The sequence below is a fragment of the Vipera berus genome (genome assembly GCF_964194415.1).
Source record: "Vipera berus genome assembly, chromosome: 16".
Lineage (NCBI taxonomy): Eukaryota > Metazoa > Chordata > Lepidosauria > Squamata > Viperidae > Vipera > Vipera berus.
In genome coordinates this window covers 10,174,552-10,199,507 of record NC_138219.1, presented here as the reverse complement: position 1 = coordinate 10,199,507, position 24,956 = coordinate 10,174,552, and the positions used below count along the sequence as shown (strand labels likewise).

General features: G+C 60.0%; 2 protein-coding genes across 4 annotated transcripts; one reads left to right on the top strand and one right to left on the bottom strand.

Annotated features, from left to right (window-relative positions):
* Nucleotides 1–685: 685 nt before the first annotated feature.
* On the bottom strand, nucleotides 686–5,893 carry IGSF8 (immunoglobulin superfamily member 8). Its single transcript, XM_081340618.1, has 6 exons — nucleotides 5,788–5,893; nucleotides 4,521–4,895; nucleotides 3,754–4,203; nucleotides 3,022–3,447; nucleotides 1,757–2,158; nucleotides 686–815 (listed from the first exon to the last, which is right to left on the bottom strand). The coding sequence occupies exons 1-6, from the start codon at nucleotides 5,861–5,863 to the stop codon at nucleotides 700–702; spliced, it is 1,845 nt and encodes a 614-aa protein (XP_081196744.1). The 5' UTR covers nucleotides 5,864–5,893; the 3' UTR covers nucleotides 686–699.
* Nucleotides 5,894–11,086: 5,193 nt separating this feature from the next.
* Nucleotides 11,087–22,189, top strand: LOC308675351 (sodium/potassium-transporting ATPase subunit alpha-2). 3 transcript variants are annotated; one of them, XM_081340599.1, is made up of 23 exons: nucleotides 11,087–11,193; nucleotides 12,933–13,037; nucleotides 13,216–13,275; nucleotides 13,744–13,947; nucleotides 16,027–16,140; nucleotides 16,328–16,462; nucleotides 16,670–16,787; nucleotides 16,890–17,158; nucleotides 17,521–17,719; nucleotides 17,930–18,039; nucleotides 18,354–18,488; nucleotides 18,711–18,900; nucleotides 19,029–19,204; nucleotides 19,399–19,535; nucleotides 19,623–19,773; nucleotides 20,057–20,225; nucleotides 20,305–20,459; nucleotides 20,536–20,659; nucleotides 20,757–20,902; nucleotides 21,073–21,203; nucleotides 21,426–21,527; nucleotides 21,644–21,735; nucleotides 22,057–22,189. In XM_081340599.1, the coding sequence occupies exons 1-23, from the start codon at nucleotides 11,182–11,184 to the stop codon at nucleotides 22,083–22,085; spliced, it is 3,063 nt and encodes a 1,020-aa protein (XP_081196725.1). In that variant the 5' UTR covers nucleotides 11,087–11,181; the 3' UTR covers nucleotides 22,086–22,189. The 3 variants fall into 3 exon arrangements, with proteins under 3 accessions (XP_081196725.1, XP_081196726.1, XP_081196727.1); XM_081340600.1 differs by lacking the exon at nucleotides 16,328–16,462; XM_081340601.1 differs by lacking the exon at nucleotides 21,073–21,203.
* Nucleotides 22,190–24,956: the final 2,767 nt, after the last annotated feature.

Here is a 24,956-nt window from a genome sequence, read left to right as displayed (position 1 = left end):
AGGATAGAGAGAAAAGCTGCACCCCGGACACACAGGGGCTCCTCCCTGGCTCAAGTGCGCCTCCTTTTGTAGCAGCCCTTCCGAAGTGCTGAGGACACAGCCTTGCTCCGCCAGAGCCCAAAGAGATGGAACAAGAAGACACATCTGCCTTGATGAGCAGGAAGCAGCTCCCATTGTTGTTAAGAGGACACAACAGAGCAGCAGGAGGGGTCTGCTAATGGAGGGGAGGGGGATGAAGGAAAGTCCATCTCCCCTGGCCCTCAAGCAAATTGAAAATGAGCACAGGGCAGAGAGATTTGGCTGAGAAGAAGCCATCTTGTTGACTGGCAGGACTGCAAATGAAATACAGAAAGAAGACACGGGTCAAACAGATTGGCCTAAAATACCAGCTGCCTCTTAGGGGGAAGAGAAGAGGTTCGGCAACTGGCTGAGACTCTCCTAAATTAGGCTAATTCCTTGCACCCCCCGGAAAGCAGCCTCTGGCAACATCCCTGGCACCGTCTTCGGAAGCCACGAAACGAGTTCGCTTTAGCCCTTCAGTCGGGGCTCCTTTTGACGCACCCCTCTTCTTGGGGCTGCCCGCTCACCTCACCCCAACACTCTGCAGGTGGCCCTGCCACAACTAATGGAGCCCCTCTTCTTGGGACCCCCCCGCCAATGGAGGTCTGCTCACCTATGTCCGCCCCGGCTGGTCAGTGTTCACCTCTTGCGCAGCCTCGCCATGAAGCAGCAGGTGACCGAGACGAGGATGGAGACCCCCATGAGGATGGCGCTGGAGATGCCGACTGCCAGAGGGACGAGGAGGGTGTCCATGGCTGAGGAAGCGAGGGGAGAAGGGGCGTCAGCCCTCAGGGTCAAAGGCAGGGGAGGGGAAGAGGAAGTGGAGCCCTGGCAGGAAGGCCCAAGCAGGGCAAGACTCGGGCCCAAAATGGTCTAGGCCCGTGGCATGCGTGCAACAGGTGGCACGAAGAGCTCTCTCTGTTGGCATGCACGCCATCACCCCAGTCCTAGGCCTTGAGCTGGGTTTCATAAAACCTTTTCGCTTTACACCTCTGCCACCATGTGCAAAAAAAATGCCAATGTCCATTTTGCTCTATGAGTTCATGGTTACCTAACCCTAACGCTAAGTGGAATTTTCCTCCGATGGGATTTTCCCATGTATTTTACCAGGAAACATAGATGGGGCAGCCTAGAAAAGTAAGCGCCCTCCTAACCATACCCAAGAGCTCCGAGTTTGTTGGTGATGTCCATTTTGCTCTATGAGTTCATGGTGACCTAACCCTAACGCTAAGTAGAATTTTCCTCCGATGGGATTTTCCCAGGTATTTTCCCAGGAAATATAGATAACCCAAAGTCCATGGTGGCGAATTTATGGGACGCATGCCACAGGTTGCATGCAGAGCCCTCTCTGTGGGCATGTATGCCATCGCCCCAGTCCTAGGCCTTCAGCTGAGTTTTATAAAACCTTTTTGCTTTAGGCCTCCGCAGCTGTGTTCCCCCCCCCAAAAAAAAAGGTTCTATCAATCGATCAATTTCAACTTCTCACGAGAAAAAGTCTCGCAAAGTTGGAATTAATTGAACTTTTTCGTCCCGCCTATTCTGCCATGACCACCGCAGCCACACCCTCCCAATGGGCCACGCCCACCCAATGAGGCACGCCCACCTGGCACCCCACAATACATAAGTGGGTTTTGGGTCGCAGTTTGGGCACTCGATCTCTAAAAGGTTCGCCATCATTGGTCTGGGCTCTACTCACCAAGCGGATACGGGTAGACAGTGACCATGTTGGACTTTGCTGAAGCGGCCTGATACCAGCTGTGGTCAGGAGAGTGCACCCAGGCGGTCACAGCGCAGTAGTAGCGCCCTTCGTCGGACGGCTGGATCGCGTGCAGGCGCAGCCGGTGGCTCTGTGGCCCCACTTTATCCACGCTCAGTGCCCCAGCAGACGGCCGCTTCTCCAGCTGGGCCACCCCCTCGCGGTCCACGGAGGCCAAGATGACCCCAAGCGGAGTGGAGCCCGGCTGTGGTAGCTCCGCCCACCAGCTGAGGGCCAGGTGGAGTTCCTGAGCCGATTCCACCGAGATGTTGCACCGGATGTCGGCTGTGCCACCGCGGTAGGTGGGGAAGGGCAGCCATGCAACGGCCCCCAGTACCACTGCTGTGGGGAGAAGGGGGCAGCCTGAGAAGGGGGCAAGAGCCCTTCCCACCCTCCCAGTGGTGCAAGAGCTCAGCATCGCTAAGAATTTCAGCCGGGAAAGAGGGGCTCCTTCCTCTAGAGGCAGATTTAAGAGATTAATGGCACTAATTATCGTGCGTGTAATTATGGGATGGCAGGCAGCACTGGGAAGATGAATGGCCTGTAGGGACTGTTTCTGTCTTCTCTTAATCAAAGCAGGAAAAGGCCCCTTTTTGCCACCCATTTTTAAAAATCAGCTGAAAGGGTGGTCCTACAGGCTGAAGAAGCTTCGGGAAATACAAGAAGCATGGGGCAAAATGCAGGGGCCGAGACAAGCGCATGGTAAGCCCCGCAAATTAAATGCCCTTTGAGCCCACCCCTAAGTTGTGGTGAGTGAAGTGGGGGGGGTCTCTTCCTTGGCAACAGTGTCTAAAATCCTTTTGAGGAGCCGCAAGGCCCAAACAGCAACGATATCAAGCCAGGGAACAGCAGCCCACAGAGGCCCCTGAAATTCAGCAGGTTATTATTATGATCCGTCTTTCTTTTCTGATTGATGGACTCGAATTATGGTTAATTACTGTGGAGTTATTTAGGTCTTTGCCAAATTCCAGAGGCTCTACAGCCTCCAGGAGAATTTGATCTCTGTAGATCCCAGCCAAAGAGAAAGTCAGAATGGCTCACCCACTGCATCAAACCTAGGACCTTTGCGGACTCCTTGGGAAATTAGCTTAGCCGGACTGGCAGTGGAAGCCGCCTTTAGAGGGATGGACGAGGGCCCCAAAGGCTATGTGGCCCAAGGAGGAAACCAGGCTACCTCTGCGGGGGGGGGGGGGAGAAAGGGCTACCTTGGGACTTGATCTGCACGATGACCGCCTCGGAGCTCAGGGTGGCCAACTGGCGCAACTCTGCACTCGGAGACCGTGAGAAGGCCTGAACCTCGCAGCGGTATGAGCCCACGTCTGCTGGCTGGGCCGACTCGATACGCAGCAGGAAAGTGCCCAGCAGGGAGGCCAGCTTCTGCAGGGAGACATGCCTTGTGCCCACGTCGCGGCTGGCGTAGTTCTGGCCCAGGACAAGTCCTCCGCTGGCCTCCAGTCGGGCGATGAGATGCCCCTGCCTGGCAGCCTCCTTCCTCATCTCCCAGCTCACCGCCCAGGCAACATGGGGCAAGAGGAGGACGGGGCCTCCAGAGATGTTGCAGAAGAGCTCCAGGGAATCTCGGGGGCTGAGCAGGACTCTGGGGGGACCGGCAGACACCGAGAGCTGGCTCGCTGGAAGCCAAGCACAGGAAAAAAGGGGGGTCACAGGCCCCTCCCTGCCTGTGGCGATCCCACATGCGCCGCACCCCACTGATCACCCCCCCACCATGGTCCCCCTGGAGCAGGATGGCAGAGCGGAGCGAAGGGAGAGACGCTGCCAGGATGGAGAAGGCTGGCGCCAACTCTGAGAGACGAGATTATGGGGGACGCCCAGCAGATCCCTTGGGAGAGACACAGTGCCCCCTTGGGAAATGAGGAACGGGGTTCCATGAGCCCCCCCCAAGATATAAAGGGGTGTTTGGGGAGGAGCAAACCCACCTATGCTTTGAACCGAGACATCAGCCAGCGCTACCCGCTTCTCAGTGATCTGCTGCCAGCTGCCGTCGGGATCCTGGATCCACTCCCCGGCTGTGCAGTGATAGGTCCCGGAGTCCTCTGGCCTAAGTCGTCCCAGTGCCATCTGGTACCGCCGGTCGCCCAGCTTGAGCAGGGAGAGCTCCCCGGCCGAGCGCCGTGGGGCAAAACGCCCGGCGGCCTCCAGGGCTAAGTCCCTCTGCAACCCAATCACCTCTTGCTGCAGCCGAGGGCTTCCGGGCGCGGAGACTGCAAAGGTGGCTGAGAGGTGGGTGTGCTGCTGGGTCCCGCTGGCCACGGAGCAGGTGAGCAGCAGGTCCTGGCTCTCCAGAAGCACCATCTGGGGAGGGGGAGCAGATTTGCCCCCCCGGCCCTGGACAGGGGCAGCGGAGACAGAGAGCTGGTCAGGGATAACTGGGGGGGGGGAGCAGAAGGAAAGGGACGCTGTCAGTTCCCTGAGCCAGGAGTGGGAGCCCCTTCCCACCATTCCCCTGGAAGATGAGCCAGAGCAGCCAGGGGTTCCCCCTCTTCTCAAACCCCGGGGTGAGCTGCGCAGCCACTCCGCAGCCAGTTCCTGGGGGCTGGGCCCCGCCCCACGCAGCTTGCACCCTGCCAGCTGTGCAGGAAGCAGCGCTGCTCATTCCTCCCCCCCCCCGGCTGTGCTGAACCGGCCCGGTCAGGACCCAGGCAGCCGGGCAGGTCTCGCCCCAGGTGGCATCCAGTGGACACACCTCTGACCTCCACCTTGGCACTATAGGTGCCCTGGTATTTGGAATCCGTGGTGGGCGTGTAGCACTCGTAGACCCCTGTGTCCTCCATCCGGACCGTCCTCACACGCAGTTCCACAGCATCGCCCCGAACGCGCACGATGGAGACGTTGCCAGCCTGCACTCGGGCCCCAAAAACGGCATAAGGGAAGCTGGGGTCTCGCGTGCTGACCATGCCAATGGAGATGTCGGGAGCCGACGGGCGATACAGAAACCACTCAAACTGCTGCAGAGAAGGACCCTCGAACTCAGAGACGCTGCAGGGAATGGCGAGGGTCGTGCCTTCCACGCGGTACAAGGGCCCCGGAGGCATCTGGACCTTCCTGGCGCCGCCGAGGGCTGGGCAGGCAACGAAGGCAGGTTAGCCAACAGCTCCGTGGCTCCGATCCGAGCGACAGAGGAGCAGAGCAAAGGAAGCCGAGAGCCTTGGCTGAGGAAGGGGCTCCGACTGAGGACAGTGCCCATTCCACCACCCTGGGGCCCTTCCAAGGGCCCGGCTGGAAGGGGGCAGGAGAGGGGCTTGGCAAACTGCACAGCAACCTGGAAAGTGCCATGGAAATTATTTGCAGGCTCTGCAGGCTGGGAGGCCTCATCCAGAACACGGGAAAGCTTCAGGAAGACCATCCTGGCTCTGTGGACTTTTGCAGGACTTTTACAAGAGAGCCCCCCCCCGCCCCGAAAATAACCGGAAGGCTCAGCCCGGATCTGGCCAGCCAAGAACCCCCCACCCCACCCCCAGGAGACCAAGGCGAGCCTGAATGCCTGCCTGCACCGAGGACTCCTGGGCGGCAGGAAGGCCTGTGGGAGGAAGGGGGTCAGCCGATCCTGGCGGCGAGGGGGGCGCCCATCTGACCGCCCCGTGGCAGCCCTCAAAAGCGCCGGATCTCAGCTGGGCGAGGCTCGTGTTCCCCCTGCCTTCCCAGGCGCCTCGCGTAGGCCGGGCTCCTCGCCCGGGACCAGATTCAGACGCCGAGCCCTCCAAGCCTGCAACGCTCCGCAGGGCACGGAAAATCGCCGCGCCATTCCGAGGCCGGGAGGGGAGGCGGAATGCCCCGGCCCGCCCGCCCCGGCCCAGCTGCAGGAGAGCAAGCCAAGGCCGGCTTTCGTCTCCAGCCCTGCACGGTCCGCCAACCAGCCCGCCCTTCCCGCCGCTGCGGCCGGCCGCGACCAAACCCAGCACGCGCCCGCCTGCCCGCGCGCACCCGGCGCCCCGACCAGCCCTTCCACGTACCGGCCAGCGGCAGGAGGAGAAAGCAGAGGAGGAGGAGGCGGCGGCGGCGGCTCAACGCCCGCGCGGGACCCTCCATGAGTGGCCGGGGAGGCGGCGGGACCCGCCAGGCGGCACCGCCCTGCCGTGCCCTCTCCGAGTGGCCGGGATCCGAGCCGCAACGGTTCTTGCCGGGGGTGGCGGCTCGCTCAGCCCGTCCGAGCCCAGGAGAAGCCGGCCTCCGCTGACTAGCCACGCCTCCGCCTCCGCCGCGCGCCCGCCAGCGAAGAGCGGGGCGCGCGCCCGGAGCTGTCCGGAGAGCCCAGGCACGGGCGGTCTGTGCGTGCCCGGGAACCTCGTACTCGTAGGGCGATAGTCGCTCGCCTTCCCCCCACGCCGGTGTAAACGGCCAGGGCGGACGGTGGACTCCGGAATGAGGCGGCGAGGTGGGGCGGGGGGCAGCCCGTAGCTCCGCGCGATGCCCGGTGCAGAGGAGCTCTTCTGGGCGGTGCAGCGGGTCCCGCGGCCCCCGGGGGGGGGCGCCAAACGCCACGGTAAGGGCAGCTGTTCTCCTGGAGGAACGGGGGACCCCGGCCAACATACTCAGAAATCCAGGAGTACCCTAAATATATCAGAGCGGGTGGCGGCCGAAGAAGGGACGAAGGGGACCCAGTCATCTGCGCTAATAGGAACTGCTGGCGGAACATTTGGCTGTGGAACTCACAGCCTCAAGGTGTCACTGTGGCCACCAGCTGGGCAGCAAATAGTAAAGTAGCCACAAGGCCTCTAGCCCTGCTGGCTCCCCAAAAGTATCCAGAGAGAGAGTGGACTAGAGGGGACGAAGCGCTCCATCTCTCTCCCAGACCCCTCGGCGTTTTGGCTTAAGACTGGCCCACTGACCGGTCTTAAAATCAGACCCGCAAATGGAGACCTATGTACTAAGGTTCTTTTAACGCCTCTCTCTTTCACAACAACCCTGTGAGGAAGGTAAGATGAGAAGTTGCCTGACTTGAGTCTTGCCCAGGCCTGAGGAGTCCTGCTGCTCCCATGGGTGGCCCCTCAGAATCGGGCCCCCTGCAGGGTCATGGTTAGCACCCAGATTGGCTTGGGGGGAGGCCCCGGGCCCAGCAGAAGGCCAGAGCGCCCCCCCCTCCGCCCCGTAGAGTGTGTCTTTGGAGAGGAAACTCAGTTTGTTCTTTGGAGAAGGAGGGAGCTGCTCTCTCTCACAAGCACACACAAACAGAGAGGCACACACACACACACACACACACACACACACACACGGATGCCAAAGAGCCTGTGGAGATGGGTCTCTCAGGCCCCTTCCCTGCGGTGGACTTGGCGCTCTTTCACAGCAGCATTTATTTACACAGCTTGGGAAGGGGGGTGGTGGAGGGACCAGCCCCCCCCTCCCAAGGCATTCTTTCCTCTCTCTCTCTCTCTCTCTCTTCCTCCCCCCCATTTACCCAGCCAGCCTGCAGCCTCTGCGTTTCCCAGGTTGCAGATGCGAAGGAACAAGGCGGCCATGTTCCCTTGGTGATGGGAATAGGCTGCCTGCCAAATTTGGGCCAGCGCGCTGCCCCACTTCCAGGGAGGAGAAGGGCCGAGGGGCCCCGGGGCAGCCCCAGCCTGGTGCCAGACTGCAGCAGAGAGCCGGCCAGAGGGGGCTGCCCAGCCCTGCCTGGAGCCTCCCAGCAAAGGGGGGCTGCCCCCCAATCCCAGGGAGACTCCTGGATCCCCCAAGAAGAGAGGAGGAAAGGGGCCCCCGAGGAGGTTCAGGGGCGATTTCTGGGCTTGGGGGCAGCCATCTCAGTGTGTAACGGAGTCTTTCTTGTCCTCACGCTTGCTTCTAACTCTGAGCCCTCTGCACACGCTCGCTTGCCACAATCTGCCCTTGCCAAGGGAGGACTGGCATCCAAGCTCCGGCTGTGGAGCTGCCCCCTTGCCTGGCAGGTGCAGCCGAGAGACTTCGGGCTTCTTCCAGCCTCGGTTTGGTTCATTCACTCATTTGACCCCGTCCTCTTTTCATTCCGGCCACTTGGGAACATTGGCAGGAGGAGCCGGGCTGGTGGCTGTCCTTTGCCTGCCAGATGAACCAGGTCTCCCCCGTTCCCCTCCTTGCCTTTTCCCATTCGGATTCCACGGCTTCCTCCTCGGAATTGCAATGGGGGCCCAGGTCCGCTCGGCTGAGCCCCTCCTCCACCCCACATTGGATCCCTCAGCCGTGGAAGGGTCAGGCAGGAAAAAATCCCTCTTCTCACAGACACGCGGGAAGCAAATATTTCGCATCCTTGACATAATATGGGGGGGGGGAAATGTCTCCTCCTTTCTGTACTCACAGGCGTGCAAAGGATCCCCGATCCTCCCACTGGGAATGTGGTTCAGGCTAAAGAGGGGCTCTGGGAGATTTCGGCCCCTCTTACAGCCCTTTCCGGGATCTGCCTGGCTGGCAGGGAGCCTCTTGAGCCTCTTTCAGGGAAATGGGTGCAGGACAGCCAACCCGCCATGGGGAGAGGCGTTTCCCCCTCTTTTTCAGTGCTGGAAACGTGATTGCTGTGGACGTGGGACAGGGAGACAGGAAGTCTGTGGCACAAGAACAACTTGCCATTCGACCACACAAGGCACTGCGAAGAAACGTTCCCGTTTCTGATGGCTTAAAAAGGGCTGGCTAAATGCAGAGAGGAATGAATTCACCGGTTTAACAGCTGCAGCTCCTGGGGCGACCTGCTCTTGCCCCCCAGTAGAGTTTTGCCTGGGGCTTGGTGGTCTGCGGAGATTCTCAGTCATCCAGGCCACAGTTGCCCCAAAGGTGCTTTTCCAAAAGGCAACTTTTGGAAAACTTCTGTTATTCCTTGAAGACGTTTTACTTCTCATGCAAGAAGCTGCTTCAGTTCTGACCCTCCCCAGTGTGGGCTCTGGGCAGGCAGGTGCCAGCCGAAGAAATGAGCGACTCTGGCATGTTTTTTCCGCTGACTCCGCAGGCCTTTGCGGGTCCCGATCGCACAAACAGTGACTGGGGGGCCTCCTGCAAGGAAGACAGCCAGAAGCCCAGGGCAAGGTAGCCGCTGGTGTCCGTCCGGCATGACTGTCCTGAACAAAACAGCAGGCGTTTCCGTGGCCAGGATGCCTGGCCAAGTTTGGTGGGATCTCAGTGTGGAAGGATGAAGCAGCGAAACGAGAGCCACTGTGTGCAGTTTTCATAGTCCCCCAGCTCCCCACCCCCACCCCGAGAACTTTCCAGCCTCTGCTCTTGATTCTCCTGCCTGGTTTCCACGTGAGCTGCTCCTTCCCTCCCCCAGCCCCCACCAGGTTTTGCAATGTACGAAAGCCAATCCCGATTCAGGAGGGGGGGCTGCCTTTGGTGCCTCCCTAGGCACAGACTAAGAACACAAAACCACCCCTCACCAGCACCCCATTGGGTTGCAGGAAGCCCCCCTCCCCCTGCTTTGCCTTGCTTGGCACAGAGGGACACGAAAGGCAACAAAAACACTGCACGGACAACAGCACACACAAAATGACTCTCCGTCCAGGACCACAGGCTGCTTTTGTAGGAGACGGAGCCTCTTTTCCTGCCCTCCCAACACCTGCCCCCAGCTTCCCGGCAGAGAACCTCCCGCGCTGCACGGCGAAGCTGGCCCCAAGGGGCCCCCTGAGCAAGTCTCTGGCTCAGCAAGGGCCCCGAAGCCTTGTGCTCTCAACATTCAACCCAGGGGACCCCAGTTCCCCAACGGCTGTGAAGCCGAGGGAGCCTGGGAGGATGAGGCTACAAGGGCCCTCCCCTCCCCCGCATCTCCCCCTCCCAGGAAGACCCTCTTTCCCACGGGAAGGAAGACCTGAGGCTGAAAGCAAAGGGAGAGAAGGTGGCGGGAGCAATTGTCAAATTGTTTGCAAACTCTTTGGGTTCATTTGTATCCAGCGGGATATTTGTTTGCTTGAAGCTTCATTTTAAAAAGCAGCGAAGTTTCTCTTTGGCAATTAGTTACACAGAAACGAAGCAATTTTCTAAAAGTAGCCACACACCCGATGCCTCCCCTCCCAAGTCCAGCTTAAAATCAAGGGGTGTTTGGAGATGCCCACACCATTGGTTGAGACACACAAACACACCCATAGCCCTCTCTGGGACACACAGGGCATCGCAGCACGGGTCTGGCCCCCAAACGAAATTTCAAGGCTTTTCTTTGCTGCCCTCCAAAGTCATATTAAAAAGAGATTTGGAAATAAATAACCCGGCCTCGCAGTCCCTGAAGCTAAATCCCTTCGGAGCAGCAGGGAAGGTCAGGTTTCATTAAAGTGAGGAAAACGGGGTCCCCCAGTGCTGCCTGGAGGCTTTCCGCCCTCTCCCTCCAGCCACGAGCCTCCCAACTCCCAGCTCCGGGGCTGGCGAGGGGCCCCCCAAAGCTAGCTGGCTTGCAGGGCAGCCATTCCAGAAGAGCTCCCCCCTTTTAGGCCAAGAAGGGACACGCATGCACACACACACACACACACACACACACACACACACACACACACACACACACACGCAGAAGCAGCCTTGATGCCTCGGATGTGGCCACTTCAAGCTGGGTCTCTCGTGGGCAGCTCAGGATCAGCCACGGGACCCTCTGCAGGTTTGCCCCGCTTGAAAACCTAGTTTCCTTTCCCTCCAGCAACCACCATCAACGAGGCAGAGATTGCGCTTTCCTGGGCTGCTCTTGCCTCAGTTTTCCTGCCAGATTACACTAATCGAGAACGTGGTTTATCAGCACAGCCTGAGGTTCGCAAACTGAAGACTCAGCATCCTGTAGAACAATCCCAGAGCTGATGGCTCTTGGAAGGGCTGGCCTTTGTGGGGCTTTGACTGAAGGACACAGCCAGGCCAGGGGAGACCCTGTGCAGAGGTCAGCACTGGGCCCATCAAAGGCCAGTCCAGAGGTTCTCCCCAGATCAGGGTCAGGTGCCGCTGATTCCCTGAACTGGGTTCTGCCAGCGTGGGGCATCCATGCAAGGCCAGCTGAGTCAGTCCAGAGTTGGCACACGGGGCATTCAGTTTGTGATTTGTGACAGTGGGCACTCCCCCCCTCTCTATCCAGCCCCCCTCTAATGCAGCAAGGGGGCTTTTCTGCTGCCAGTAACAGGCTAGTGTGCCCAGGGAGGCTTCTGTGCCAGGAGAGAGGGACTGAGCGGGGCCAGAGAGTGGGCAGAACCAACTCTCTGCTCTTAAAAACAGCCTGTGGCGGGGGGGGGGGGAGAGGGGAGAGGTTGGGAAAGCCTGAGAAAAGGGGGAGGGTCCATGAGGGGAGGAGCCTTCCTCCCTTCAAGATCCCCTTTCAGCCAGTGCCTCTACCCAGAGAAAGAGAGAGCGGAGCAGAGGGGAACCAGAGCTATTTAAGGAAAGGGGGACTCCACTGACATCCAGTTGGCCCTCTCACTCTGGGCACAATGGGCAAAGGGGTGAGTATCCTGGGGCAGGAAGGCCAGGCAGCAGTGGAGTGGTTGGGCAGACCAGTGGCACAGACCTGGTACCCAGCCCAAAGGAAAAATGGCTCCAGGCTGGGCCAGTGGGTGCAGCTGGGGGCCTGGACTGAGTGGGCCCAAAACTCCCCTCTCTTCTTTGGGAGCCCCGAGAATCCTGACCGCTCCTTCCAAACCCCTCTGCCTGCCGGTGTAGTCAGAGGTCACCAATTCAACTGGCAGCAAAGTCCGGCTGACCCCCTCCGACAGGGCCAGGGTGGCAGAGATGCCAGCTGGAGGCATGAGTGACACTGGCTGTTGGACTCTCGTCCCAGAGCCAGCCTTGGCTTCGCGGCCCACCGGGGGGGGGTGTCTCTGCTGGGCTCAGCTGCTGAAGCCCCAGGCCAGAGCTTTAGCAGTTGGGGGTGACGTTTGAAGCCTTTCGAGAGCACTTGGGGGTCTGTGGCAGCATCCCCACCCTTCAGTCTGGGGTCACTGGAAGCCCCTTTCCCGGTCTGCATGTGGGCGCAGGTCCCTGGGCCAGAAAGTGCAAAGGGTGACCCTTTTAGAGACGGGGGGAGAAAGGGGTGACTGTGGCATGTATAGGGGGGTTGGCCCTCTCCTCTTTGGATCGGAATCAGTGGGGAGTCAGCCGTGCCTTCAGAGGCCCTGTGCAAGATTAAAGCAGGACCGAATCTGGATGACTGGGGGTGGTGGTGGCTTAATTTCAAGCTCTGTGATGGGGAGATTTGAAAGCTTTGATCTTTTGAAAACTGGACACAGATTTTCTTCCCAAGCATTTTCCCAAGATCCACTTTCAGAATTAAACCCCCTTTCCTTGCATTGGGCCCCCATGATATCCACAGGTGAGGCTGGGTCTCAGCCTAAGGTAGAGAAAGATTGCAAACACCCTACTCCCCCCCACCCCAGATTGATGCACATTTCTGGCCCCCACCTGGGAAGTGGCGGGGCGGGAGCAGGTGCAGAGAAGCAGCCGAGAAAGAGCAAAGCAGCTCTGGAGAAAGTTTGGAACTTTTCCGCCTCGGGGAGGAGGATGCGGGAGGGGCTATGCTGGGAGAGGAATGTCAGAAAGGCTTTGCTCCCCCCCCCCCCGATGCTGGAATGCCCCCCCAGGAGTCGACGGCTTTAGCAGAGAGGGGGGCAAGTTCACAGCACGTACCTCCGCCCAGAAGGGTCTCCGTGCCCAGAGGCAGCGGCTTCTCCCTGCGGTTGGAACTGGGGGGGGGGCGCTCAGTGGGTAGACCTGGGCACTGCATCCAAGGAGGAAGGGGTGCATCCTGCTCCCATGTTGTTTTCAGAAGTTTGGCAACACGGGGGTGGGGGGGGCATCGGGTTTCAGCCTCAGGATTGCAGCTCCCGGCCCTTCCGGTGAGTCCTTTGGGGCCAGAGATACCAGGACAATAAAAGCCCCATAGGGGGTCACCAAGCAGAGCAAATTGTTCTGTGGTAATCCTGGCAGAAAGCAGGAACGCCCAAAGGCTGGGGAGGGCACAGCTCAGGAGCAGCAAAGGGGCATCCAGTCCTGACCCCGGCACAGACCCTTTGTGCTGCTGGAGATTCAGGGAAAGGGTGCCAAAGTGGGGCTTTGAGCCCCCACATTTTCGGCGCCCCTAGAGGTGAGCTAAGTTGCCACCCCAAAGCAGGCAGGCAGGCGGGAGGGACCCCCGAGGTTTGTGCTGCTCCTGGCCCAGCTTGTCAACGGCATCTCCCCCTCCCAGACCGGGCGAGAGTCGGCGCCCCAGGGCCCCACGGCCGAGAATGGCGGTGGGAAGAAGAAGCAGAAGGAGAAAGAGCTGGACGAGCTGAAGAAGGAAGTGAACCTGGTAAGGCCGGTCCTGGCCAGCATTGGGGGGGAGGCAGCTGGTGGCCCCCCCTTAGCAACCTCCATCACTTAGGCTTCAGACGAGCGCTTCTGGGGGCGACAGATGGTCAGGGTTTGCAGGGCGAGTCTGGGGGTGCCCGTCCACTCTGAGGCTCTCCGGGGCTTCTCTCTTTCACCAGGACGATCACAAGCTCTCTCTGGACGAGATCAGCCGGAAGTACCAGGTGGATCTCTCCAGGGTGAGTCCCATCCAGCTGTGTCTCAGCTCCCCACCCACTTTCCTGCTCCAGGGGCTCCTCGGAAACCTCCCCAAGGATATTTGCTGTGTGGGCCAGAGCAAACTGGGACATCGGAGGGCCTGGGTCCCTCCCCCCCCATTAAATCCCAGGAGGGGAACCAGAAAAACCATTTTGGCTGTAACTGAGCTGCAGCCCTGTGGAGGCTTTGCCCACTGGGGGAGGGGGAATCCTTCTCCTAGACTTTACTGTTGGCATTAACCTGCATGAATAGTTAAACCATTTATTATTTCACTGGGTGATTTTTCGCTGTGCTTCACGTGAACTCTGTCTGTTTTGTCTTGTGCGTAATGACTGAACTCCACCCCCCAACGGCCTTTGGCTTTACCCCAACCTGTATCTCTCTGTCCCCCCCCCCCGTGAATTCACCCCTTCCTCTGCCGTTCCCTTGCCTCTTCCTGGCCACGGCAGGGCTTAACCAACACCCGGGCAGCTGAGATCCTGGCCCAGGATGGCCCCAACGCCCTCACCCCCCCGCCCACCACCCCGGAGTGGGTCAAGTTCTTCCGGCAGCTCTTCGGGGGCTTCTCCATCCTCCTGTGGATCGGGGCCCTCCTTTGCTTCCTGGCCTACAGCATCCAGGCGGCCATGGAGGATGAGCCGGTCAACGACAACGTGAGTCCCCAGGCGCCCGCGAGCCGAGTGTGGGAGGCTTCCCTGGGCACCTTCCCTGCGCCTTGGGGGGGGCTGCGAGGGTTCTCCTCTAAAGTGGAGTTCTAAGGGGAGAGGCTGCCCCAGATGAGAACCCTGAAGGGCAGCTGAGCGGAGTGAAACACTGAATTTTCACGCAGGACCGGGGAGGGCGAAGCAGCCCCAGGGCCCTTTTTCACTGGACACACTGGGGGGGACAAGCAGGGAAGGGGGGGGGGTTGGGAGACAGCAAAGGGCTCCAGGCTCTAGTAGCTGTCTGACCCTGAAAGGTTCCTCTACTTGGAAACTATTCGGCCTCTCCACAAACAAAACAGCAACTCCCTCTGAGCTAGGGCGGGGGCAGCCAGACCAGGCCGTTTCTTCCCTGCCCCGCCTGGAAAACAGCTGCTAAAATAGCTGAAGGCTCTTTCAGGGGCAGGTGGAGCTGTGGGAACAGACGGTCCGAACCCAGGGGAAACCCTGGAGCAGGCGGGAAAGGAGCAGAGGGTCCCCCCAGGACCCAGCTCAAAGCCAGGCCAGTAGGAGGAGTCTCACACCGGCCCCTCCCTCACTGCAGCCCCAAGAGCAGCATTTGCCAGAGAATCCCCCCAGGGAAGGCCGGACTTCCTTCCGTGTATTTTTAATCTTCTCGTGTGTTTTTTCCTCCAAAAATGGCTTTTAACAGCTGCACTTATTTGGGAACATGGCTAGGATTGCAGCTCAGAGCCCAGTTCCAGCGCTGGGCTGGCAAATCCCTCCGCAGAGGCTGAGAAAGGACAGCAAGGGCACAGTCTTCGTTTGGGGAGGGGGTGTTCTCTCATTTTCAATCAGGTTTTGCTCCTGGGGCAAAGAACTGGTGATGAGAACTGGGGGTCAGAGAGGAAAGGGGGGGCACCGAAGAAAGAGCCCCTCTCAGCAAAATGCAGGACTGTCTGTCCTGGACCTGCAGGAGACGGTTTCATTCCTTTGAGGCAGACATTCCTTTATGGGGAGGAAGACCCCCTTTAGGAGCCACTAGGCAGCAAATCAATTCCAGCAACGATCAGAAGCCGAGTCAGCCTCCTGCTCCTTCACAAATGTCTCTTTTTGAAATGGAGGATACACACACACCTGGGAAGGCTTCCCTGAACCAGTTTTTCATAGGGAAAGAAGGAATGAACACGACGGTCAAACCACTTTGCTTAGGAGTCTGTCTGACCCATTTCTGTAAATAAAAGCCCAGCGGCTTCCGGGGAAGGCAAGAACACTCCGTGAGGCTGCAGCTGTCCGGCCCCACTTGCCCCTTACTTATTTTTCAAGGAGACTTTTCTCCCCCCCCTTCCAGGATGGGTCTGCAAGAGGCGAGGCCATCAAGACCACCGGCTCTAGAAGACAGAGGGCAGAGGGTCGCAGCCTCAGGGCTGCAGAGCAAGAGAGCACAAGGTCTTCCCTGAGACTGACCATTCCCCCCTGGACGCTGGCAGGTCAAGGGGAAAAGAGCTGGCTCGCCAACACAACCCCAGCAGACCACAAGCCTTCAATAGGCAGCCAGGGAGGATCACATGACTCACTCTGGGGTGACCTATCAGGGCGAAGGAGGACCTTTCCACTTGATTTATTGGTCCAACACAAGGAGGAACAAAAAAGGACCGTCAGGTGTGCGGCTGCACTACAGTTCCCAGCATCCCTTGGTGTTGACCATGCCAGCCGAGGAAGATGTGATAGGACCTCAATGAGACTTAGGAGAAACAGCCCCCCCCCCCCCGCTCTTTCCTGGTTCACTGCCACTATCGTTTCTGGAGGTTGAACCATTCCCCTCACTCCCTGGCTTATTCTTTGCGCTGTATAAAAGCAGCCAGATCCCCAACTGAAGAGCCTGCGGTTGTGCTTAGACTACAATTCCCAGCAACCTCAGCCCTTGTGCTCAGCCAAGAGCCATGCTGGGAGTTGCAGTTCAGGACCCCCTTGGGGTACCAGCGCACCCGCCTGGCTGGAGAAGCATCAAGGAATGAGATTTGTCGAGGCGGTTGGCCAGATCCCCCTGTTCACCCTGGATTTCCTCTCTTTCCAAACGCTTCTTCCCAGCTGTACCTGGGTGTGGTGCTGGCAGCCGTGGTCATCGTCACCGGCTGCTTCTCCTACTACCAGGAGGCCAAGAGCTCCAAAATTATGGACTCCTTCAAAAACATGGTGCCTCAGGTGAGCCGCCCTTCCTCCCTTTTGAAGGAAGGTGCGCGCGAGGGCCAGCGCTGGAGGCCTAGGGAACCCCCAAGCCCTCGTCAGCCCCTCGGGCCCTTGCCAGAGACCCTCTATTCCTGCCAAGGGAGGGCAACGGGTGGGGAGAGGAGCAGTGCCCCCCCCCAGGACGGTCTGTCTCCCCCAACAGCAAGCCCTGGTCATCCGGGAAGGTGAGAAGATCCAGATCAACGCGGAAGGTGTGGTGGTGGGGGATCTGGTGGAGGTGCGCGGCGGGGACCGGATTCCTGCTGACCTGAGGGTGATTTCCTCACATGGGTGCAAGGTGAGAGTGGCCAGTCTGGGGCTCCCCTGGGAGTCTGGGGAGGCCTCGCTCGGAGAAGGAGCCGAGGTCTTCTCCGCTCTGCCCTTCAGCTTCCTTGGCTTGGCCCAGGGCCGCTGCTGGTGCACTGCCACTCACGGGGGTGCCCCTTCCAGGAGGCCCCTGGCCCTCAGGCTTGGGCAGCCATTCTCACACTTCTCTCCTGGACAGGTGGACAACTCCTCCCTGACGGGCGAGTCGGAGCCTCAGACGCGGTCCCCGGAGTTCACCCACGAGAACCCCCTGGAGACGCGCAACATCTGCTTCTTCTCCACCAACTGTGTGGAAGGTGAAAGGCTCCGCGAGGCCAGAGGAGGTCCAGGTCGGTTGAGGGAGAGGCAGATAAGTAGGGGTCGATGGCTGCCCTCACCCTCCTCTCTCCCCCTGCCAGGCACTGCACGTGGCATCGTCATCTCCACCGGGGACCGGACCGTGATGGGGCGCATCGCCTCCCTGGCATCCGGTCTGTCGGTGGGCCGCACCCCCATCGCCATGGAGATCGAGCACTTCATCCGCATCATCACCGGGGTGGCCGTCTTCCTGGGCATGTCCTTCTTCATCCTGTCCCTCATCCTGGGCTACACCTGGCTGGAGGCGGTCATCTTCCTGATTGGCATCATAGTGGCCAATGTGCCCGAGGGCCTCTTGGCCACCGTCACGGTAGGTGGCACCAGTGGCTCATTGTGGGGGAGGAGGGGCCGTTCTCCAGAAAAATAGGGGAGATCCCACCGCATGGTGATGCAAAGGGGGAGGATCCTCCAAAGACGGGGCTGGTGTGGCGGAAGGAAAGGGAGAGATGCTGAAGACATTGTGGACCTCCAGAGGGCCGGAGTCCTGCCTTCCGTGCAGGTGTGGCTATTTCCTTGCCGTGAAGCCGTTTTTCTTGCAGTATCGGCCTTGAGGCCCTTGGGAAGGCCTGGCTGGGTTCCTGGAATATGGGAGATGCAAAGCGTCTCTGGTCTGGAGCACGGTGGCCCTGGACCCTCCCCAACCGATCTCCCCTCCCCCTTCTCGAACGACAGGTCTGCCTGACGCTGACCGCCAAGCGCATGGCACGGAAGAACTGCTTGGTGAAGAACCTGGAGGCCGTGGAGACACTGGGCTCCACCTCCACCATCTGCTCGGACAAGACCGGCACCCTCACCCAGAACCGCATGACTGTGGCCCACATGTGGTTTGACAACCAGATTCACGAGGCAGACACCACCGAGGACCAAACCGGTGAGGGCTCAGTGCCCGCCCAGACCGTCTCTGAGAGGCTGTGGCCTCCAGTCAGGGCAGGGTGGCTTTGGGGAGCGCACTCAAAATTGGACCTGAGCACAAGAATGAAAAAGCGTCTCTGAGCATCTGTAGAGGGCATGCTTACACTGATGAGGTTTAATCCCTGAAACACGAAGCCTGAAATCCTGAAGGGACCCCTTCTCTCCCCAGGGGCAACTTTTGACAAGCGCTCAGCCACCTGGACAGCTCTGGCCCGCATCGCAGGGCTGTGCAACAGGGCTGTCTTCAAGGCGGGACAGGACAAGATCCCCATTTCCAAGGTATGCCTGTCTTTGGCCACTAGAGGGCAGCCTAGTCAAGCTCTCCGTATTTTGAGAAAGCTGCTCAGGCCTAAACTTGGATGGAAGGCCACTGGGAGATCCCGAGGGTGGGAGGCTGGCAAAGGCCTTGAGCAGGGCAGTGCAAAAGGCACCCATTTCCTTGCCAAGAAAGCCCACCTGAGTCTTTCTGAAGTCAGCAGCAGCCAAGCTTGAGCTGAGGGAGACTTTCCCTTCCCTCCCTCTGAAGGTAGCAGGGCTGGGTTGGGAGTTGGGGCTGAGCTGGCCTGGGCAGCTCCTCTTCCCCCTTTTGCCAGAGAGACACGGCCGGGGATGCCTCCGAGTCCGCCCTCCTCAAGTGCATCGAGCTCTCTTGCGGCTCCGTCAAGAAGATGCGGGACAGGAACCCCAAAGTGACCGAGATCCCCTTCAACTCCACCAGCAAATACCAGGTGAGGCTCAGAAGGAAGGAAACGGGCCAGTGGGGGGCAGTTGGGAGGCCTCGGCTGTCCCAAAGAGCACCCAAGAAAATGGAGAATGGCGGGGGGTGTCCTTCACCTTCAGACCGAAGCCCAGGTCTCCCCCCACCCGGCCCTGCTAGCCTGCCTCTTTGGGGAGGGGGGCAGTGTGCTTCAGGCCCTCCAGGGCTCAGCAGCTTCTGCTCCCCCCTCCAGCTCTCCATCCATGAGCCAGAAGACAAGCCGAGCGGGTACGTGCTGGTGATGAAGGGGGCCCCCGAGCGCATCCTTGACCGCTGCTCCACCATCCTCCTCCAAGGACAGGAGGTGCCCCTGGACGAGGAGATGCGCGATGCCTTCCAGAACGCCTACCTGGAGCTGGGCGGGCTGGGCGAGAGGGTGCTGGGTGAGGCCTGCGCCCTGTTCACCTGGGGGGCTGTGCTCAGGAATACCCCTAGAGGGCTTGAGCAAAGAGGGCCGGGGAAGCTGCACCACGTGTCTCCGGCCTCTCACACAGCCTCCTCTGTCTCGCAGGCTTCTGCCAGTTCTACCTGCCGGAAGACCAGTTTCCTCGCGGCTTCAAGTTCGACGCGGATGAGGTCAACTTCCCGATCACCAACCTCTGCTTTGTGGGGCTCATGTCCATGATTGACCCCCCTCGAGCGGCCGTGCCAGATGCAGTGGGGAAATGCCGAAGCGCTGGGATCAAGGTGAGCCGACTGTGGGCACAGCACGCTCCCTCAGTTGCACGTGGCCCCTGCATTCCCCAGTGGGGGTGCGCTGGTAAGAGAGACCGGCCTGAGAGAGGAAACTCATGGGGCAGCCCCATAGCAGGGAGGAGACTCTGGACTGGAGGCTTCCTTTGAAGAAAGTCCTTGGAGATGCTTCAACTCTCTCCCGGCAGGTTATCATGGTGACGGGCGACCACCCCATCACAGCCAAGGCCATCGCCAAGGGGGTGGGCATCATCTCTGAAGGCAACGAGACTGTGGAAGACATCGCCATCCGGCTGAACATTCCCATCAACCAGGTCAACCCTCGGTAGGTCAGCCCCTCCTCCTCCAAGCTGCTCCATCCCTCGGGGTCCCTGTGCTGCCCCTGTTCACACTGCCGGGTGTCTCCACTTAGGGAAGCCAAAGCCTGTGTGGTCCATGGCTCTGATCTGAAGGACATGCCTCACGAACACCTGGACGATATCCTGAAGAACCACACGGAGATCGTCTTTGCCCGCACGTCCCCCCAGCAGAAGCTGATCATCGTGGAAGGGTGCCAGAGGCAGGTGGGGCCGCTTGGCTCTTTGGGGCAGCACACAGCGGGCAGGAGGGACCCATCAGCCAGGCAAGGCTCAGTGGATGTGTCCACACAAGGCGCCGCTTCATCAGGTCAATGAAGCCCAAGAGGTAGCCGTAGTGCTGGACTTTGTTATCATTGGCCTGGTCTTCTTATTGGGGACAGGGGTCTTGTCTGAAGCCAGAAATAGGGGGTTCGATGCTCCTAGGCTCAGCGAACTGGGAGAAGGATGTGGGGCATCATCCACCATTAACCCCCCCTTGGCCCTGTAGGGGGCCATAGTGGCCGTGACGGGGGATGGGGTGAACGACTCCCCCGCCCTCAAGAAAGCAGACATCGGGATTGCCATGGGCATCGCCGGCTCAGATGTCTCCAAGCAGGCAGCGGACATGATCCTCCTGGACGACAACTTTGCCTCCATCGTGACGGGGGTGGAGGAAGGTGTGTGTCCCACGGGAGCCAAAGGGGGGACACCAGGGGATTGCCTGCAGGGGTCCCACTCCGCTGCATCCCCCAACAGGCCGGCTGATCTTTGACAACCTGAAGAAATCCATCGCCTACACGCTCACCAGCAACATTCCCGAGATCACCCCCTTCCTCTTGTTCATCATTGCCAACATCCCGCTGCCCTTGGGCACCGTCACCATCCTGTGCATTGACCTGGGCACGGACATGGTGAGTCTGGCCGGCTTCCTTCGAGGGATTTCAAGCTGAACTCCCCGTCTGAAGGATCCACCGCATTCCTCCTCAGGTGCCTGCCATCTCCCTCGCCTACGAGGCAGCCGAGAGCGACATCATGAAAAGGCAGCCGAGGAACCCGAAGACGGACAAGCTGGTGAATGAGCGCCTGATCAGCATGGCCTACGGGCAGATTGGTGAGCCAGGCCTGCTTGGGCCAGGGGTGCCCGTGGCTCAGCGTCAGAGGAGGGGGCTCGGCCAAGAACCTAAGAGGACCCCGGTATGTCTCCCCAGGCATGATCCAGGCCCTGGGGGGCTTCTTCACCTATTTTGTCATCCTGGCTGAGAACGGGTTCCTGCCCACCACCTTGCTGGGCATCCGCTTAGACTGGGATGACCGTTCCAAAAATGACCTTGAGGACAGCTACGGCCAGGAGTGGGTGAGTCGGGAGGTCTCTGGCCTTGGCTGCCACTTCCTGTAGCATAAGGGGGCTTCCGTCTGCAGGAACAGCTTGGTGGGCCTCACTGGAGGCAGATGAGGGGGCCTTTGTGGGGAGGGGTCTGCCTCTCCAGATGTCCCCACTGGGCGGTGTGTGTTCCCTCCTGGCAGACGTACGAGCAGCGGAAGGTGGTGGAGTTCACCTGCCATACGGCCTTCTTCGCCAGCATCGTGGTGGTGCAGTGGGCCGACCTGATCATCTGCAAGACACGCCGGAATTCTGTCTTCCAGCAGGGCATGAAGTGAGCGCTGGGCGCCTTCCACAGATGAGGCAGGCTAGATGACCTTTGGGGAGCCCTCCTTCCTCCTTGGCTTGTAGGAATCCCTGTCCAGGCTTCAAGGCCACTAGAACAGCCCTTTCCCAGAAGTCATGTCCAGAGCTAGACTGCCCCTGCCATTGTCCACCGTGAACGACCCCCCCCCCCAGGGACACCTCTGAGCCTCCGTTTCTTCCTCCCTCCCAGGAACAAGATCCTGATCTTCGGGCTTCTGGAGGAAACCGCTCTGGCTGCCTTCCTGTCGTACTGCCCTGGGATGGGGGTGGCCCTCCGGATGTACCCCCTCAAGTGAGTGGGGCTGCTCTTCCCCCCCAAGCACGGGGGCTCCTTCCCACCCGCCTCCAGCCCCCGTGCCCTGCGTGCCGGGTGCCCCCTCCGTGCCAGCTCTCCCTCTCCTCTTGCAGGGTCACCTGGTGGTTCTGCGCCTTCCCCTACAGCCTCCTCATCTTCATCTATGACGAGGTCCGGAAGCTGCTCCTGCGGCGCTACCCAGGGGGTGAGTGCGCCCCCATGACTCCCCACCTCCCCCCAGGGGCTGGGCGTGGGGGGGGACTGGATTGGCATCTTTTGTGCTGGCCCACCAGAGGGGCAGGGGGGGCAGATGCAGCCCCCAAGGCACCTGGTCTTCCAGGTGCTGCTCTCAGCCTCTTCGCAGAACCATGGGCTTTGGAGTCCTGCCTCAGGAAGGAAGCAGCATAGAAATGGAGTGGGTTATGTAACCCGAGGGAAGACAGGCTGGTTGGATGGTGGTCTGGGGGCTCGGCTCTCTCTCTCTCCTGGGCTGTTGACCGCCTTTCCTTCCTTCCTTCCTTTCCAGGTTGGGTGGAGAAGGAGACCTATTATTAAGCCCAGAGCAGAAGGGCGCAGCCCCGCCCTCGGATCCAGCCCCTCACAGCCTGTAACCCAATGAGTAGCTGAAAGATGCAATAAACATAATCCTGCCATTCCCGCCCCCCAGGCTGCTTCATTCAGAAAGAACACTTGGGGTCTAGAAATGGGGGTCTGCCCCCCAGAAGGCAGCACCACGGTTGGCAAGGGGAGACCTGAGGAAAGAGGGCAGAGGTTGGGCAACTAAAAGTTTGGACCAAGGAAGTGACGGAGGCCGTGGAGCTGGCAGCCCCTTGGACCAGCTGGTGGGAGCGGTGTCTTCTTCAGCCCCGTCCTGGCCTGGGGGCCCCCATCCGAACCATCTCTGCCCCCGGATGGAAGAGGCTTGCCTCGCTTTCTCAGGAAAGGAGAAAAGGCAACTCCTCCATCATTTGGGGAGTGTGTGTGTGACTGCATCGACCACGGTGGATGGATTGCTGGGTGTCCACATTGCTGCTTGACCAAAGCAGAAGAGGCCCCTCCGGAGCAACGTTTGGGGGGCCCTTTGCTGACCCCCACAGAAGGGCCTTTTCCCCCAGAGCAGAGGTGATGGACGTATCCTCCCCCCTTCCCCAGCCATTTCATTCTGCCCCCCAGGTGTCCTGGGGCCAGGTGCCTCTGGGAAAGAACAGCCAGGCAGCGGATTAAAGGGAAGGTGGTGGGTCAGCAGAAAGGGCCAAAATAGCCCCGGCTGACTTCAGCTCAGCCCCAGCAGCATTTGGCACCGATTAAAACACGGATTAAAATAACGGCAGCTGCTGGACGGCCGGACTGGGCTAAAAATAGCCACCAGGACATAGCTTGCCTTAAAGACAGCCGAAAGCCCAGCCTTGCCTCACTGCACCAGGCAGGTCCCTCCCCCCGATTTTTAGAGGGGCAGTGCCCCAACTTGGGGGGTGTATTTCAGGAGGGTCCCAGACTTCCCACAGCCTTGGATGTGGTGATGGGAACTGGGAATACTGGAAAGAATCACCTCCCCATTAAAGTTCAACATCCATCAAGTGATGATTACCCCCCCCCCCATGTTTTGGACCATCTTCCCCTTTAGCCGCAGTAAATACGATGGGGGATTCTTGGGGCTGGACCCCAGGCATCTGGGGGTCTGGCTCTGCTCTTCTGCCCCACAGAGAAATTCCTGGGTTTTGCACCTAGCAAAGTCTCCAAAAGAGAGGGGAAGTCTTTCCCGGAAGGGTGGGCCCTTCGGGGCCCTTCGGGGACCTGAGGTGCAGTCAAAGGCTGCCCGGCGGAGGCAGTGACATTGGCCAGCCCCTCAAGAGGTTTGAAGGGGACGGGGGGGAAAGCAGGGGGACTTCCAGCCCCTGAGAGTGGTGGAGAGGCTGGCCCACTTTTGTTCTGCAGCTGAAGTGCATCTCCTGTGACGACATGCCCCCTCCCTTTACGGCACAGGGAGAAGGACGTGCCAGCTCTGCCGGCATCCGGCTGGCAATGTGGAGTGGAGGCTTCAGGTCACCTCAACGTTCCTGTCATCCTCCTGGGGACGGCGGGCAAAGGAGGCTCTAAATCACAAGTGACAGTACACACAGCCAGGAACAAGTGTGTTGTCTCGCTGGCAGGCGGAAGTGCTCACCTGCGGGGCAGGACACCAAGGGACCAAGGCCAGCTGGGCCGGGGCAGCAACTGGGGCCGAGGCTCAGCCCCACATTGGGCCAAGGCAGAGGCGAGAGCTAGCTGCCCACCCCGCTTTGCGACAGCGTCATCCTCTGAAGAGACTCACCCTTGGCCAAAGAAATGCCAGTGCTTGCCCTGCCAGCTGGGGTGTCTCCCCATCTGTGAGCCCAGCTTAGTTTCTCACTTGCAGAAGAAAATCTCTGCCTGCCCCACAACCCCCCTCCCCCCCAGAGGGCCTCTCCTGGAGCTGCTGACTCAAGGGGATGTAAAATGGGGGGGGGGGAACAGCAGCGGAGGAGGACTGAAGCAGCAGCCGGATGGAGGAGGGTTTGGGTTTTGCTCACTCTCCCGGGGCTGGGGGTATCAATGTCCACCTGGGATTAAAAATGCCCAGACTCAAGGTCACTTGGAAAAAGCCTGCTCCTGGGGGCACTAAGGAGCCGTCGATTGGGGTGGGGGGTGGGAGGGGGAAGCCCTTATCAAGGATGCTGTATTCCCCCCTCCAGAGAAACTGCCTATCCTCTTGCACTGGGGAGGGGGTTTACCCCACGTGGCCTCCTTTCCTTTCCCTTGAACTTCAGTGGGGTTGGAGAGCCTGGGCCGAGCTGCTGAGGCCTTTGCAAGCCTGAGCCCGCCGGGGGCCTCAGATGCCAACCAGGGATGCCACCCTCCAGCCTTAGCCGGGATGCCCGCAAGCCGCCCTCGGCTCAGCACACACAGGCTTGGTGGAGCACCATGTGCTTTTGAGCTGCCCCCCAAACTGGGCCTGTGACACCCTCCCAAAGTCAAACTGAAGCACAGAACCTGAGATCAGCTCCCCCCCCCCGATCTGTGCTCTGCCCTGCACCCGGGTCGCTTGGGCAGGAGGAGCGCAAGGCCGCATCCCAGCCCCGTTTCTCTCCTGGAAGGGCCGATCCGGTTTCTTTGGCATCTGCTGCTCGCTTCTCCGACTTAGAGGTGGCGGCTTGGTCAGGGCCGGGGAGGGCAGAGGGATGCTTTCTGTGCCGGGCACATCCAGAGGCCTTTTAGCTTTGCCAGCTTTGCCAGAGACCAGCCCCTGTGCACCCCACGGCCAGCCCACGTGAACAGGGAAGCCCCTGCCTGTGTTTTAGGGCCTCGGTTTCTCTGCCTGCCCAGGCAGCAAAGCGGCTGCCCAGGGCCACCCATACCCGCTCAAGAGGTGGCAGAGCAGGAGCCTCGCTCACAGGCCAACACCGCCTC